General features: G+C 39.5%; 2 protein-coding genes across 3 annotated transcripts in view; one reads left to right on the plus strand and one right to left on the minus strand.

Moving 5' to 3' along the window:
• Window positions 1-8,499, minus strand: part of Aida (axin interactor, dorsalization associated) — a 33,015-nt gene extending 24,516 nt beyond the window's left edge. The window contains exons 1-2 of one of the 2 annotated variants that reach the window (XM_013015329.1): window positions 8,180-8,499; window positions 408-477 (exon numbers count right to left, since the gene is read on the minus strand). In XM_013015329.1, the coding sequence (XP_012870783.1) occupies window positions 408-477; window positions 8,180-8,289 (180 nt within the window). In that variant the 5' untranslated portion in view covers window positions 8,290-8,499. The remainder of the gene's footprint in view (window positions 1-407; window positions 478-8,179) is intronic. The other variant, XM_013015330.1, reaches the window with a different exon arrangement.
• A 285-nt stretch (window positions 8,500-8,784) lies between these two features.
• Brox (BRO1 domain and CAAX motif containing) overlaps window positions 8,785-17,105 on the plus strand; it is a 20,397-nt gene continuing 12,076 nt past the window's right edge. The window contains exons 1-5 of the mRNA XM_013015262.1: window positions 8,785-8,939; window positions 11,299-11,415; window positions 12,110-12,216; window positions 12,554-12,650; window positions 16,875-16,970. Coding sequence (XP_012870716.1) covers window positions 11,315-11,415; window positions 12,110-12,216; window positions 12,554-12,650; window positions 16,875-16,970 — 401 coding nt within the window. The 5' untranslated portion in view covers window positions 8,785-8,939; window positions 11,299-11,314. The remainder of the gene's footprint in view (window positions 8,940-11,298; window positions 11,416-12,109; window positions 12,217-12,553; window positions 12,651-16,874; window positions 16,971-17,105) is intronic.

Here is a 17,105-nt window from a genome sequence, read left to right on the forward strand (position 1 = left end):
AAAGGAGGAGGCTGCAATGCTTGATAAGAAATGTACTCAATATCTTGCCCATGTAATTGTAACCCCTCTGTACAGTATGTTCACAAAAAATAAAAATTAAAATTAAAAAAATAAAATATTAAAATATTTTAATATTTTTGATATTTTAATATCATTAAAATATTTTAATTGCCTAAGTTTTCATTTTGCTTCCAGATTTATAGCACACCTTCTTAACTATTAATTTATATACTTGGATATATAAGATTTGGTTCATAAAAGTTTAGAGTATCACTTAATGTCACGTAAAGCATAATCAGTATGATCTTCTATTTGCTTCATACAGTTTCGCTTTAATTTTTTTTAAAGAATCCAAAAGAACGCTTTTCATATGGAATCAGATATATCAAGAAATTATCTTATGGTACCTTTTGTTCTTCTGTGAATTCTGAATTGTTGTGTTGAGCTTGGGCCTCTTTTTGTAGATGTCTTGCTAATCTGTTTAAGAAGAAAAGGTTCATCAGAATTGGAAGAAAGCAAACTATCTCAACTGTAACAAGGTGAAACAATTTAAATCTTTAAAACACTGTGACTTACAGTAGTACTTTGTTCTGTTTTTCAAAGTGTAAGTGTACATGACACTTTTTGTCAAACTCCACTCTCAGTGATGATAAAAATAAGATACAATACTTTCATGTTATTTCACTGGAACACATTCCAGCTCTAGGAAGTAAAAACAGAATTCTAAAGCTGGAAAGAATCTCAAAGGGCATCTAATCCAACTTTCTATGGTATGTATGAATTTCTTCTGTAACTAGACATAATTTTACAGATTCTACTTAAACACTTCTAGTGAGCACAATAATGGTATCAACCAAAGATAGTTTACCAGTCTATCATTAATTTGCTGCTTACTCCAAACCCAAATTATAACAAAGACAAAATGACAATATTCTATCAAGACATATTTTGGAAACATTTTCATGAGAAAAACAATTCCTCCACCAATCAGAAACAAAAATCATTGTTTGGCCAATAATCACTGTACTTTAAAACAGCAATGAGGCCTCATGTAAAATTTCAAGGATGGATCTGTGTTAATACTAGTCTAAATTCATCAATAAAGAGCAAAAGTTCTCTCACTTGCTCACTCTCACTCTTTCTCCCCCCTTTCCTTCTCTCTCTCTTTTTTTTAATAGTACTGAGGTTCATACTTGCTAGACAGGCACCTCTACCTTTTGAGCCACAACCTCATACTATCAAAGCTATTTCTGAGATAACAAAAATCAAAGGATTGACAGTTGTACAGTTAATAATAACACACCAATTTTGAGTAAATAATCTGGATATTTTGGAAAGATAGAAAAATGAATAATATGTACATGAAGAGATACAACATTAGATTAAGAAATATATCAAAAGTATGAGATACCACTTCACACCAATGTGGATGGGTGGATATAATTTAAAAAATAAAAGTGAGAATAATAATGGGAAAAATGGAAACTTCATACATTGCTAATGGAATGATGTAAAATCTGTTCCTCTGAAAATTAAAGAAATATCACGATGACTCCAAAAATTTAAATTCCTAGGTATATACCCCAGAGAAGTAAAAATGTTACATTCACACAAATCACCTGTATGCACAAATGTTTATAGTAACAATATTCAAAATAGCTCAAAAGTGGAAACAACCAACATGTCTAAACAACTGTTAGATAAACAAAATGTGGTATATCCATCTAGCTGAATATTATTAGGCCATAAAGAGGAATCAATTCAAATAAAATGTTATAATAAGGATGAAACTCAAAAATACTACAACAGCTAGGTACTGGCATCTTATGCTTATAATCCTAGCTACTAAGGAGGCTAAGATCTGAAGATTGTGGTTCAAAGTCTGTGAGACTCTCATCTCCAACTAACCATCAAATAAAAATGTTTTTTAAAAGAGGCCAGGGCTGGGAAGGTAGCTCAGTGGTAGAGTGCTTGCATTCATGAAGCACCACATAAGCAGAAAAAGCCAGAAGTGGAGCTGTGGCTCAAGTGGTAGAGTGCTAGCCTTGAGCTGAAGAGCTGAGGGACAGTGCTCAGGCCCCAAGTTCAGGCCCCACAACAGACAAAAATACATACATACATACGTACATATGTACGTACATACATACATACACACATACATTCATACATACAATAAAAAGAGGCCAAAGTGGAAATCTGGTTCAAGTGGTAGGACACTAGTCTTGAGCAAGAAAGCTCAGGGATAGTACCAGGGCTGAGTTCAGGCCACAGGACCAGTGAGTACACACACATGTACATGTGAGCACACACGCGCACACACATGTACACACACACACATCAAAACAGAAAACAACTAATATAAAAGATGACATTATATGATTCCATTCACATAAAATGTATTCAATCCATAGAGACAAAAAGCAGGTTAGTGGTTGTCAGGAAATGGAATTTGAATTGACTAATACTGAGTATGGAGTTTCTTTGGGGGATGATGGAATGCTTATGTTTAGAATTAGAAAGTGATGACTGCACAAAATAGTGAGCACACTAAAAAAATCCTCAACTGTACCTTTGTAAGTTTTGTTATATATTCATCTCAATTTTAAAAGTTTCAGGGAAAAACTGGCAAAAGAATTTCCACATATACTATATTATTCTGGGTAGGAAATAAAGACAGGAATATAAAGCATAGCAAGTGCTAGCCATTCCATTACACAACTGAAGACATTAAAAAAAAAGACTAAAACAAAAAAACACTACCAACAACAAAAACTACAAGTGCTAGATGGCAGTCTAGGCTATGCAAGCATATCTTTAAAGATCAGATGCTATAAAATAATCACAACAGGGCTGGTAAGGTGGCTCAGTGATAGAGTGTTTGCCTTGCATGCATGAGGCCCTGGGTTCGATTCCTCAGCACCACATAAACAGAAAAAGCCAGAAGAAGCACTGTGGATCAAGTGGTAGAGCGCTAGCCTTGACCTGAAGAGCTGAGAGACAGTGCCCAGGTCCAGAGTTCAGGCCCCATGACTGACCAATAAAAAAAAATCATATTTGTCTAGGATGATTCCACCATATTAATCAAACTGCTTTCTCTCCATAATAGTGTCTCCAAAAATGTAAAACACACATCTTGTGTATATGTACGTGTATGTATTTATTCTATAAAGACAATGTTCCATTCTCCTTACTCTTTTTTTCTAATCTTACTATCACCAATAGGAGTACTTTATAGAAATCCATAGTCTCATTGTCTTTAGCAATATAAGCTCTATATCCCTGAACTTAGGGAAGTTACAGGGTGACAAGATTCTCTATTCTACACATAACTTGCTAATTGTAGCTACCAACTAACCAAAGTAGGGTCATTGTTAGAAAAAAAAAAAGTATAGCAAGAGTTACTCCTGCTCAAAAGTTAGCAGAAAGGATACTAAATTCAGTGTCAAGTTTTAAAAACTAGGCAACAGATTGAGAGGAAATATTGCAAAAATCAAAGACATATCCAGAACATTTAAAGAACTACAACCCAACAGGCAAAATATAATTCAAAAATTAGCCAAAACATTTGAACAGACACATCACAGAAAATTTAGAGAAGAAAATTAAGTTTATGATAACACACCATCATTACATAGTGCAAAAGGTCACATATTGAATGAATCAAATTACATAAAATGCCAGAAAAGACAAATCTATAGACAGAACATAGAATAATGGTTGTCTGGGACTAGAATGGGAATATGGAAAAATTGCAAATGGGAACAAGGAATCTTTTGTAGGTGATGGAGATGTTCTAAAATTCGATTGTAGTGATAGTCGTGTAACTTGGTAAATATAACTAAAGAATCATTAACTGGGTACCACTGGATCATGCCTCTAATCCTAGATGCTCAGGAAGTTAAGACCTGGAGGATCTCAGTTCCAAGCCAGCCTGGGAAGGTCTACAAGACTCCATGTCAATTAACCAGCAAATAGTGAGCTGGAGATGTAGCTCAAGTAGTAAAATACCAGCAGAATGCTGAGTGAGCACCAGACCTCGGAGTCAAAGGCCTGGAACCAACATACTTACATTCATACACACATACATACATCATTATATTGTACATTTACAATGGATGAATTTCAGTGTATTAATTATGCCTGAGTTTTAAAAATTATGTTTTAAACCTTACAAAAATCTTTATTTTTTAAATCATGAAAGATATTTAAGATATTTTAAGATATTGCTCACTGAAGGAAAATCAACTTGCTCTGAATACCAGCTGAACAAATACAAGGTGACATTCTACTTGTAAAAGAAAGCTTTGAAATTACTTCTCTATAGGTTCTTTCCACTCTACATTAAAGTACCTAAAACTACCCTAGTACTGTTCTTAAGGGAGTGTCTTAAGTATATTCTAAACACTCAAACAACTGAGGGATGGAAATTCCACATCATTCTAGTGATGCAGAAACTAGTGCATCCCAAACTATCACTGTGCTAGAGTAAGACCAAGTTTGGCTGAGTGAGTTTCCATTCTACTATACAAGTTAGGAATCACATATGCCCAGGTAGCTGGAAGAGACAACCTGTTCAATGGAAATATTTTAAAAACTGTCCATGTATATTTTAGATAAAAATTTTCGCCTAATCTCTTTGTTTTACAGCATTTTAGCATCAGCCTTTTAATGCTTCACAGCATACTCTTGAATATAATTATGAAATATCTAAACAATTATGAACTCAGAATCTAGTATTACTCTGGATATTAAGAATAGAACAGACACCATCCTTCCCCACCCCCATCCACCCTCCAAGAGCTTATATTCTGGAAGAGAAGGACAATTAACAAAATGAATACATAAGATACATTTTATATCATCACCAGTGCCTTGGAAACAAATGAAGGAGGATGGGTGGAGAGGGGTAGGGTTGCTAGACTGAGATGCAGGGAGTGAAGGGTGGCTAGGAGGCTTTACAATTTTAAATAGGTGGCCAAAGGGGGTATTACTAAAAAAGTAGTATTTGAACATACCAGAAGTAGGTGACCAAACAGCCTGAACAGATAATAGGGGATAGGAGTGTTCCAGAAAGAATACTCAAGTTCTGAAGTGTGCTTTGGGAAACATTTTCTGTTCATATTTTGGAATTGCAATATTCAAGTCTAAAACATTCCATTAAACTTTGAGTGCAGAAATCCACTTATGTTGTGTTTTAACTCCACCCCTCACATTTGATGATGAAATTTGATGTTGAAATTGTGTAAGAAACACTACAGCTAGTGTAAGGTTCCATCTTTCCAATGTCCCCCTCCCTTCATAAACCAGTTCCTGAACCATTGTATGACTATCTACACTATTAGAACCCTTAATTACCCTAGTCTTCCTGCTTCACTCTTAATATCCAGCTGGAAAGAAAATTCTGTCGGTAATTGCTCACATCATTAAGAGTGGTCCCTAACTGGCCTCCTTGGCTGCAATCTTTCCTTCCAAAGAGCTCTTTTGAATACAAAAGCATTTTGTCTTCAACTCTAAATACACTAGACAAACCTAAACCATCGACCCTCATAGTATATTTACAAAGTTTAAGCCAACATCAAAAACTGTCTACTGAAATTTGAAGTTATTTCTTTTTTTCTTGTGTTTTTTTTCCCTTCTTATGGTTTATCCCTTGTTGTCACTGGATTTGATTTTGGTATCCTGTGTATTCGATATATGTTTATCTGAATTCGGGAAGGGAAGAGGAACAACAAAATGGTGACACAAGAAAAGGGCTAACCAATGCAACAGCAATACTCACAAGGCAACATGTTGGAAATGAACTTTACAACTTGGGTGGAGACTGGGGAGAAGGGAAAGTGGGAGAAGAAAAAGGGAAGGGATAACAATGTTTGACAAGAAATGTACTCACTACCTTACCTGTGTAATTGTAAAGCCTCTGTACATCACCTTGACAATAAAATTAAATTAAAAAAAGTAAATCTGACCTTTCAGTTTTATAGTAGTAAATGAAGGATTATTCTGAATTTCTCAAAATTCAAAGATTAGTACATAGAACCAACAACAGTTTTGTATCAGACTTTTAAGCTCATTCAGATGTTGCCACAAATTTCGGGGAAATAGTCTGCATATCTAATTTTCCTTTGTAATTTCAATTAGACACGGTATTCTTCACTTTCCATTGGGAGGTGTGTAGGCCAGTGCCAACAGCTTCTAGATCCCATCACATCACAAATGAGAGGCCATTTTATATTTCAAGCTATGCATTCTTCATTAACACACAGAATTAGAATACCTGTATGGTACGTTATTCATTAATAAAGGAAATCTTGAAATTTGACCATTTTATTTAGAATCACTCCATTAATGTTTCATAAAAAAGCACCTTAAACTCTTTAAGTATTAGAACAGACAAGATCGACATAATATTAATTAAAAAATTCTAAATTTTGGTACAATTTTGTGGTCCTAGTGTTTAACCTGAGGTTTTGTTTCTTCATTTGGTAAAATGAGAATAATTACATTCTCAGTGAACAGTTACAAGAGCAAATGAAATCATATGATAGGGCAAAGTAAGTGTTCACAGTTGTTAGGCACAGAGAAAAGGCTCAGAGCCTCCAGAAATGGAGGGACAAAGGGTGAGCAAATACAGTAGTGGTATTCAGTAGACATTATGTTGAAAATGAACTAAACAACTTATAAGCAGGGATGGGCGGGGAAAACTGGGAGAGAGTAAAGAAAGGGGTAACACTGCCCCAAATGAAATGTACTCATTACCTGACTTATGAAATGATAATCCCTCTGTACATCACCTTAACAACAACAACAACAACAACAAAGGCCCAGAGCATAGTTGTTTGCAGGTTTGGGGGAACTACAGGCAATTCGAAATCAGTAGTATGAAACAGAAACCATTTACATATCTAAATAATCTTATTGGTCAGATAAAAGCAAGTAACTTTTGAAGGGTAAGAGTCAGAATGATATACCAAGTACTAATCCTGTATTATTTCCAGAAAGCATGGGGGTGTAAGTGTGTGGATTTTACTCACACATTCTTTCTTACTCTGTGAAACCGCAAACAATAACTTGCTTTAAAACCAAGTACTTTAATGGCAACAGTTTACAAGAAAGAATTTTAGGAAGCAAGTCTCACCTTCAGTGATATGTGCAAAGAAATCAAGCAAGATGTGTAGACACAAACCTTGCTTTCTCATTTATAAAACATCCCTAAAGCTTTTAAAATTTTTTTTTATTAAATCAGAAAGGGCAAGCAATTCAACTTAGGTAGATAAGGGAAATTGGTGCTCACATGTACCCCGAGGCTATATACTGTACACAGGAAAAGGAGGAGGGACTCAAGGAGGGAGTGGTGGCTCCCGTGCGTGGTCTATTAATTCACATTTTGCTCTCCTCGGTTCACATCCTGCGCGGACTCCACCCAAAGCAACTGAGCGAGGGGGTGGGTGGGACTCACAGCCTAGCAAATAACAGCCCCAGAAAGCGAAACGAAATCGAGGTGGAATTGTGAAAACAGAGCTCATCAGAAAAGAGGGGTGGGGAAGGAGCCCAAGAGAGGGGGACCTTTTTTTTTTTTCCTTTTGGCAGGAGTAGCATCCTTGGCCCTCACTGTAAATTGGGGAGCACCCCCTCCAATCACAACCACTTCTCTACTCACACACACACACACACACACACACACACACACACACACAGAGCAAGGCCACTCATCCTTTGAACGTGGGCGGAACACACACACTTACTCCTTAGAGATTTAGGAGGGGGAGGGGGAGAATCATCGAGGAGGGGCAACCCAGGAGAGGCGGAGGAAAAAAAAGGAAAAGAAACTGAGTGGAAAGCGGGGCACCCGTGGGAAGCTGGAAAGGAACTAAGTAGGTAGCCTGGGAGGGCCGGCGCCCCCCGCACAGAGGGGGCTACCTGTTGAATGGAACTCGCCCTGCGGAGGTGGAAAGACAGGACCGCCCCCCCGCCCCAGACCGGGATGCCCGGAGCAGCCTCGCGGGGGCCAGGGGGGACTCCCGTCCCGAAGCCTGCGGGGCCCCACCCTGAGAAGCCTGGCAGCACACCCAGTGATGGAGACGCCGACGGAACACGAAAGGGGGACGGGGCGGGGTGGAGGGTGGGGGGCACGGGGCCCAAGGCCGGCGGGGGGAACCCGCTCCCGCGGCTCGTCACTCACATCTGATACTCGTCTATCGCCTCCACCAGCTGGCCCCACGAGTCGAAGTCGGCGCCTCTCCGAAAACTGGCGCCCCAGCGCTGCAGCAGACTCCGGGTCACCTCCGACATGGCCGGTCCCCGCCCCGGCCCCCTCCCGCCCCGGCCCCTCAGAAGCAAGGCCGGGCTCTAGAGCGCCATCCTCCCCGGGCCTGGCCCCGACATCAACAGGGCCAGCAGGAACCGCTACGGCCACCGCCACCGCCACCCGCCGAGGAGCCGCCCAAGCCCATTTGCCGCCACAGCCAAACTTGGCGGCTCCGGAGCGGCCCCGCCGCGGCCCCGCCCGCCAGGCCCCGCCCCGCGTTAGGTTGAGGCCGTCCCCGCTCCGCCCAGCGCCGTCGCCGGCGTCATTCAGGCGGCGTCCCCGCTCGCATCCGAGGCCCGGCCGCCTGCTTCCTGCCTCTCTTCGGACGCGACCCAGGCGGGTAAAGAAGGGCCGGAGAGGAGAAGGTAGGAAGGGCCGCGGCGGCCCCGAGCGCCCAGACGGGGCTGCAAGCGGCGTGGGAGCCCCCCGCCCACCGCGCGAGGCCTCGGGCCGCCGCCGCAGCTGTCATGGCCGCCGGTCACGTGACGCCGGCCGGGCCCCGGCCTGCCGCTCTGCGGTTCCGGCGTCTGTAGCCTGGGCTCGTCGGACTCCTCGCTTTCTTGGCTGGCTGACCCCGACATTACCATCTCCCCCCTCGGGAAGAGTGGCACCCCGACTTTGAGAACCCCGGCAGGTAAGTCCGAGAACGACCCTTTACTCGTCTTCCCCTTCCTGCTCGGCCGCTTTGCCATCAGCTTCCTTCGACCTCTGGATGGTGCTTTTGAAGAAGAAGAAGACTGCATGCTGGTCCGTGAATCAGTAGTACTAATAGATGAGTATCCCTCGCCCCGCATCTCCATTGGGTTTGTAAGCTAAATGGTGGGGTGGCGGGGCGGGCGGGGGGACCCGCTCGGTGGTGGCTTCCCCGCCCCTCCGGGTTTGATGGCATCGGCTTTCTACCGAGGTGCCTGTTTACCACGGGGCTCGCTGGGGACGACGCGTGCGTGGGGTCGCCGCCCGGGGTCTGGGGTGAGGAAGGTGTGGGCAGGAAGTGGATGCTGGGAGCGGAGGCTCAGGTGGGTTCCTGCCGGACTCGGGGCTGGGGGCGGGGCTGGCGTGTCAGTAGTGTCCGTAGGCCTGTGGTGGTGGGTTAGGTGACCTCCTTCATCCTGAGTGCCTGCCTGGTCATCCGTGGGATTGGAAGATGGGGCAGAAAATAGGGTGGTTAAAGTCATCGCAGGACACTTTGCCTTCGTCAAAGCAACCCTTCAGAGAGCTTGATCTATGTGCAAGTGCAGGATGTATTTACCTAGTCATTAAGGTGGTTTATATGCAAGATTTTTAGGTGATTGTTTTCTAAAGCGATTGAGGGTGCTGGGGGTTGAACCTAGGGCCTTGCAGATTCTTGGCCAGTGGCGGTCTACCTACCGTGGAGCTACGGATCCCTCAACACTTCCAAAAGGACATGTAAAATGAACTTGTCCTGTTTTTCATTGAGCACACAATACATCCTCTGTTCATGAAATACTCGGTACTTGTCAAAACCAGTTTGGCCATGAATAAATAAATAACATAAGGGAGGTGCTCAACATAGATATTTCACAATGCTGTGCAGTCCACCTTTTCCTCTAATAAGAAAAGTTGATGACAACCTAGTGCAGTGCCTTCAAATTAAATAAATCCTACCCGAATTTTCTTATATATTCTGGGAATGTAATTACTTGCACCAGATACTCAGGGACTTTTAAGCAGGAAATATACACTATTTTTTCCTGTCCACTATAGGGCTTCAACTCAGGGCCTGGGCACTGTCTCTGAGCTTTTTCACTCAAGTGCTTTACCACTTGGAACCACAGATCCACTTCTGGTTTTCTGGTGCTTAATTGCAGATAAAAAGTCTCACAGACATTCTTACCTGTGTTGGCTTCTAACTGCAGTCCTCAGATCTCAGCTTCCTGAGTAGGTAGGATTACAGGTGTGAGCCATTGGTGCCTGGGCACTTTTTTAAAGTCTAAACCTAAAATGAGTAAATTTTTTTTAAGTTGGCATTTCACTTTAGTTTCTCAAATGTTGTTATTTTTGAGTAGTAATTGTCATCAGATATTGTCTTTGCATTATAAAAACTGTGTTTTGTGGAAGAGTATGTTTGTTATAGAATACATGCTGTAATCCATTGTCAGCAATATGTGGAAAATAAACTTCAAACCTTGTAGAGGCTGGGTGTTGGGCACAAGTGGTAGTGAGTGCCAAAGCCCTGAGTTCAGACTCCAGTATTATCCAAAAAGTAAATACATAAAATAAATAAATGTATTTCAAGAATTGGTATATAAATAAGGATTTCCACTTAATCCAAGTATGGATACTAGATTTATCTGGTCCTGTACCCTTTTCAATTACAGCTGTCCAACCGAATTCTAATATTTCACTATTTGTTAGTGTAGCCTGGGGATCTATGATGTCAGAATCTCAGTTCTTCCCCAGACCGTTGAATTGGAACTTCCATTTTAGCAAGACTAATCCACTCCCAGGTGCTTTTTATGCAAAATGAAGTTTAACATTACTGCTGTAGCATATTGTTACGTTGAAGTTATGTTTCCAGAAGCTTGCTCGTTTTTTGGAGATCTGATCTAAACATAACCATAAATGAACCCTCATTAAAAAAATTTGATTTGGCCAGGAACCGGTGGCTCACGCCTGTAATTCTAGCTACTCAGGAGACTGAGATCTGAGGATCACGGTTCAAAGCCAGCCTGGGCAGGAAAGTCCGTGAGACTCTTATCTCCAATAAACCACTAGAAAACCAGAAGTGGCCCTGTGACTCAAGCAGTAGAGCACCCGCCTTGAGCTGAAGAGTGCAGGGACAGCGCCCAAGCCCAGAGTTCAAGCCCCATGACCCATCAAAAAAAAAAATTGATTTGTAGAGATGAAATATATGTTTCATGCTAATAGATTATATGTAAAATGTAACTGAAAAGTAACTACCATTCACACATCATGTGCTGGTCATTAAATATTTTGTCTTTAATTTTTATGTGTTTGTTTTTTGTATATAGAACACGTCTAGAGAAAATGACCCATTGGTTTCATAGGAACCCACTAAAAGCTACAGCTCCTATCTCTTTTAACTACTATGGTATGGTCACTGGCCCTTCTGCTTCAAAAATTTGCAAGTAAGTTTTAGTGAAATTCAACAGGTATTAATTGAGCAAGTTTCTTGGTTTTTTTTTGGCAGTACTAGGGTTTGAATCCTGGTCCTGTAGCTTGTAGGTAGATGCTTTTACTACTCTGCTAGGCCTCCAGCCTGGTTTTGCTGGTTATTTTGAAAGAGGGTCTTCCTTCCTGCCCAGCTACAAGCCTATATTAGACTCCCCTTTATAAGAGGGATAACAGGTACATAATATGATCCATGATTTGTTCCTTCAATTAGACTGACTTTTTTTAGTAGAACATTTAAATTATTGAAGGATATTTCACTTGTTTTTAGCTAATTAAATTTATTCTTGCATTCTGGTATACATATCTACTAGAGGTAGGGGATGTAGGTGAGCGTTGTGTTTTAAAGCTCTTTATAGTAATATTTCCAAGTCATTTTTTTTTTATTGTGAAAATACTGTACAGAGGGATTACAATTACATGGGCAAGATAATGAGTACATTTCTTATCAGCATTGTAGCCTCCTCCTTTGTTTCCCCTTCCCATCCCTTCCAATCCCCCCCCCCCCCCCCGTCCCCCCCCCCAATCCTCCCCGCCCCCTCACCAAAGTTGTAAAGTTCGTTTTTGACATAACGACTTGTACATCTCATTTCAAGTCATTTTTGCTTAGAATCATATAATACAACTGAATTTTACTCTGTTTCATGTAAGTGAGTTGAGATCATCCAGGATGCGCCTCCTTGAACTCTTCACTGATTTGAGCTGTAATCCAGAAATGATGAAGAATGCAGCAGATTTGTACTTTTCACTTTTACAAGGTTAGTTATTTACATGAATTGAGTTTACATTTACTTTTAATTCTTAAATTTTCCACATGTGTACAATTTAGTCGTCTTTAGCTATTTTATATAATTAAATTTCAGAAATTTGAGATTATAATGATAGTATGTGATTTTTTTCTAACATTTAAAAAATTAAATATATGCATTTTTTGTACTATGTTACAGTAGGAGAAGGAGTAAGGTATGGAAAACAGGGCCAGAAGTTTCCTTCAGGAATCTAAAAAATTACTTGCTTTTCTTTTAGAAAGAATCCTTCTAAATAGAACAGGTAGTATATATTTTTTTTCTGAGACTAAGGTGTATCTTTTCATAGGTTTCATAAATTCACCTGATGAATCTACCCAGGAAAGCAAACTAAGATATATTCAAAATTTCAAGTGGACTGATACATTGCAAGGACAGATTCCAAGGTGAGCAGTGTTAATGTAGTGTAAAATTGCAGCCAAGTATTCATCCAGTGTCTTTAACTTTTATCCTTGTATTGAAGAAAAGTATAAGACTGTTCAGCATTTTCTCTTAATTGGGAAGTTAATTAAAAGCATTTGACCTAAATCATCATACATATTATCAGTAAAATTAGGATGATTTTCTTCCAGACCAAGTCTAGTTTTTGTATTAATACAAATATTAACTGGAACTGAACAGCCTTGACTATTTTAATAACATACAAAGAATGTTTTGGGGATTTGGAACCCTACGCTGGCATTCCATTTTTGCATTCCTTCAGCTGAACAGAATTTTAGTTTTCCTTGACTTTTTCTGATTGATCGCACTTTAAAAAGTACTTACTGTTTTATGTTTTTGTCCTGGGTTTTGAACTCTGGGCCTGGGCACTGTTCCTCAGCTCTTCAGCTCAAGATTAGCACTCTACCACTTGAGCCTCTGCGCCTCTTTCAGTTTTCTGGTGGTTAATTGGAGAAAAGAGTCTCACAGACTTCCTTGCCCAGTCTGGCTTTGAACTGTGACCCTCTGATCTCAGCCTCCTGAGTAGCTAGAATTACAGATATGAGCCACTGGCACCTGGCTGTACTTACTGTTTTGTTTTTTGTTTTGTTTTTTTTTTTTAGTTTTTATTTTTATTTTTTTATTGTAAAGATACTATACAGAGGGTTACAGTTACATGAGTGAGGTAATGAGTACACTTCCTCTTGAACATTGTTACCCCCTCCATTGTTTTCCCCCTACCGTCCCCTCCCTCCCTACCTTCCCCTACTTACCCCTACTTACTGTTTTTTAAAAAACCACTGGATTGTAAGATGCCCACTGTCTTTGTCTCAATTTTGTTTTGGAATATTTTTTCACAACAACAGAAAGGAAATGATTGGAGATTGCCAAATGATGGGGGTTGACAAGAAAAGGTATAAGCAGTGTTCATAAGTAGCTAGATAGCATTCCAGGCTTTCTTCCATTGGACATCTTCTTCAACTAGATTTTGCTTTAAGAGTTACAGATCTTTTTGTGAGGAATAGAGTAAGAAAATTGGTGTAAATGAATAGCAGAATATTAGGCATTATAATAAGAGTAAGAAAATTGGTGTAAATGAATAATAGAATATTAGGCATTATAATAAGACAAATATTTTCCTTTTTTTACTTGGGAATGTCATATGTAGAATTTGTCATTTGACTCAATATCCCAATTAGGTAGAGGGTAAATTCTTTTTTTTTTTTTTTTGTCGGTTGTGGGGCCTGAACTCTGGGCCTGGGCGCTGTCCCTCAGCTCTTCAGCTCAAGGCTAATGCTCTACCACTTGAGCCACAGCACCACTGCCAGCTTTTTTTTGCTTCTGTAGTGCTGAGGAACCGAACCCAGGGCCTCATGCATGCAAGGCAAGCACTCTGCCACTGAGCCAACTTCCCAGCCCGTAAATTCTTCATTAATTTTAATATTTTTGGATACTGAAATTTTCCAAGACTTCATTTTCTGTTCTTCTGTAATCACTTTCTCATCCCAAATTGAGATATTTTTCTTTTTTCATTAAAAAAAAATCTTTATTGTAAAGATGCTGTACAGAGGGGTTACAGTTACATGAGTAATGTAATGGGTATATTTTTTTCAAATATTGTTACCCCTCTTTTTTTTTATGCTGGTCTTGGGGCTTGAACTCAGGGCTTAGGTCCTGTCCCTAAGCTTTTTTGCTCAAGGCTAGTGCTCTACTACTTGAGCCACAGCTTCTGGCTTTTTTGGTGATTTATTGGAGAAAAGAGTGTCAGGACTTTTTTGCTCAGGCTGGCTTTGAACCTTGATCCTCAGATCTCAGCCTCCTGAGTAGCTAGGATTACAGGAACAAGCCACCAGCACTTGGCTAAATTTGAGATATTTTTCTTAGTTGACTGTTTAAAGAATCAATCATCTGTCTTATTACATTACAAACTTTAATAGATTCTAAAATATTTTGTATTACACAAACTTGGGTCTTCTTCTCACCACACTAAATTTGTATTCTATGTTTCAAAAGGTCTGCTAGACAGAATTATGTAATGCAGACAAACAACATTGTTTGGTGCATGTGAAACTGCATGCTTGATTGCTACATACTCTGTGAAAATTGTCTCTCTATACCACCAACAAAAAAAAGAGATAGAGAAAGAAATTACATTGTAGCTTAGTGGTAGAATTTTTACAAACCTACCATGTATGAAGCCCTGGGTTCCTTCCCAAACATTTCATGTGGGCGGAGGGGGGGGGGAGGATAAGGAATTTATTTATTACAATACAATACAAATAAGCAAAATGGTCTTATTATTTAGAGTTATAAATTAGATATGCCCACTAGATTACTAGATAAAATTCATTTGAAAGTTCTCAGTGATGAATAAGCTATTGACAATTTCTTAAATTTGATTCTTCTGGGGGCTTAGTACTAGTGTTTGAATGTAGGCTCTTGAATTGCTAGGCAAAATGTTCCACCATTTGAGCCGCTTCTCCAGGCCTGTTTGCTTTTATGTTTTTTTCAGGTAAGATCTCACTGAGATCAGCTTTAGACTGAGATCTTAGATCCTCTTACCTATACTTCTGGCATAGCTTGGATTATAAGCATGTACTACCATGCCTGACTTGTTGGTTAAGGTGGGTGGGGGGGTTCACAATTTTTTTTAATTTTAATTTAATTTTTTTTTTTTGCCTGTACTGGGACTCAAACTTAGCTTAGGCACTGTTCCTGAGCTCCTTTTTGCTCAAGGGCCTACCACTTCAGCCACAGCGCCACTTCCAAGGTCTCACAGTCTTTTGCCCAGTTTGGCCTCTAATTGTGATCCTCCTAGGGTTATAATTGTGAGCCACTGTGCCCAGCCTATTTTTTTTTATTTTTCTAATTTTTTTCCATTTGACCAGAAAAGTCTATGCATTCTTGTGCTTTGACACCATCATTCTCACCCTAAGATTTCCTGCTTTCTGGTCATCTTTTAAGGCACGATTCAGATTTTGTGCTTTTCATCATCAATTTCTTCTGAATTCAGTTTTTCTTGGTATGTTTTATATGAAAGAACCACTCTGATGAGTCATTTGCATACCTGTTAAAATTCAGATTGTGGGCCGTGTCCCAGACTTTCTGAATCTGCAGTCCCAAAAAGACCTATTTTTTAAAATGTAACTTTATTGTCACTATTAAGGTGTTTACAGAGGGGTTTCCACTTCATAAGTCAGATAATGAGTATGTTTCTTTTTTGGACAATGCCCACCTTCCAGTTTCCCTCCTGTCACACCCACAAGTTACATAGTTTATTTTCCACATAGTGTGTACTGAATACCATGATTGCATTTGTTTTACCCTTCTTCTCTCCCTTTCTGTGCTCCCTTATTGTCCCCCTAAAAAAGAAAAAGCAAATACCACCCCCACCATCAACAAAACCCATGTTTCCGTTTCCTGGAATTCATTTCACTAAATAATATTTTAAATGTTATAATATTTTAAATGTTCAGAGGAGTTACATCTTTGGGTTCCTCCCCTAAGGGAATTCTCCTTTAGTCTGACTGTGAATGTCTAGAGTCCTATATAGGTTATCATGTCCAGTTATATTTTAGATCTAGCTTCCACATGTGAGAGAATACATGCACTGTTAATCTCTCTAAGCTTAGCTTACTTCACTGAGCATGATTTGTTCTAGGCCCATCCATTTCCGTGCAAATGACATTCTTCTAATAGATGAGTCCATTATGTATACATACCATATTTTATTGATCCACCCATCTACTGAAGGACATCTATGGGCTGTTTCCCTAACTTGGCTAATGTGAATAGCACAGCAGTATATATGGATGTGCAAGTGTTTTTACCATATCTTGACTTGTAATGTTCTATAAAGATGCCCAAGAGTTATATGGCTGGGTTTTAGGGAAGTGAAAGGTGTATTTTTTTAAGATACTCTTTGTGCAGTAAACTTTGGGAACTGTTCTCTTGTTTTTTAATTATGAAGTACTTCATAGCACATACGAGGCCGCTATTTACCCATTCATTCGTAACTGTCTATATTAAGTTACCTATATTAAACACAAGAATCATTTGTAAACACATACATAAACATGGTTACTTGCATATAACAGTTAACATATCTTTATAATTTCAGTGTCCAGTAGGCTTCGTGTAGCAATGTTGTTAAAATTTACAGATTATAATGCTTATGTTTTTATCTCCAGTGTCCAGCAGGATGCTGTTTTTGAATTGATTTCCATGGGATTTAATGTAGCCTTATGGTATACCAAATACGCTTCAAGATTGGCTGGAAAAGAAAAGTAAGTTAAAAGCAAAAAATTAAATGCATGTGTGTTGTTTTGAATAATATTGAGATTCATTATTTGAAAGTCTAAGCTATTGATTAAAAAGTACCACTTTGGAAAAATGAAAATTTTGCCCTTTTTTTTTTTTTT

Source organism: Dipodomys ordii, unplaced genomic scaffold (assembly GCF_000151885.1).
Source record: "Dipodomys ordii isolate 6190 unplaced genomic scaffold, Dord_2.0 Scaffold26, whole genome shotgun sequence".
In the NCBI taxonomy this organism is placed as follows: domain Eukaryota; kingdom Metazoa; phylum Chordata; class Mammalia; order Rodentia; family Heteromyidae; genus Dipodomys; species Dipodomys ordii.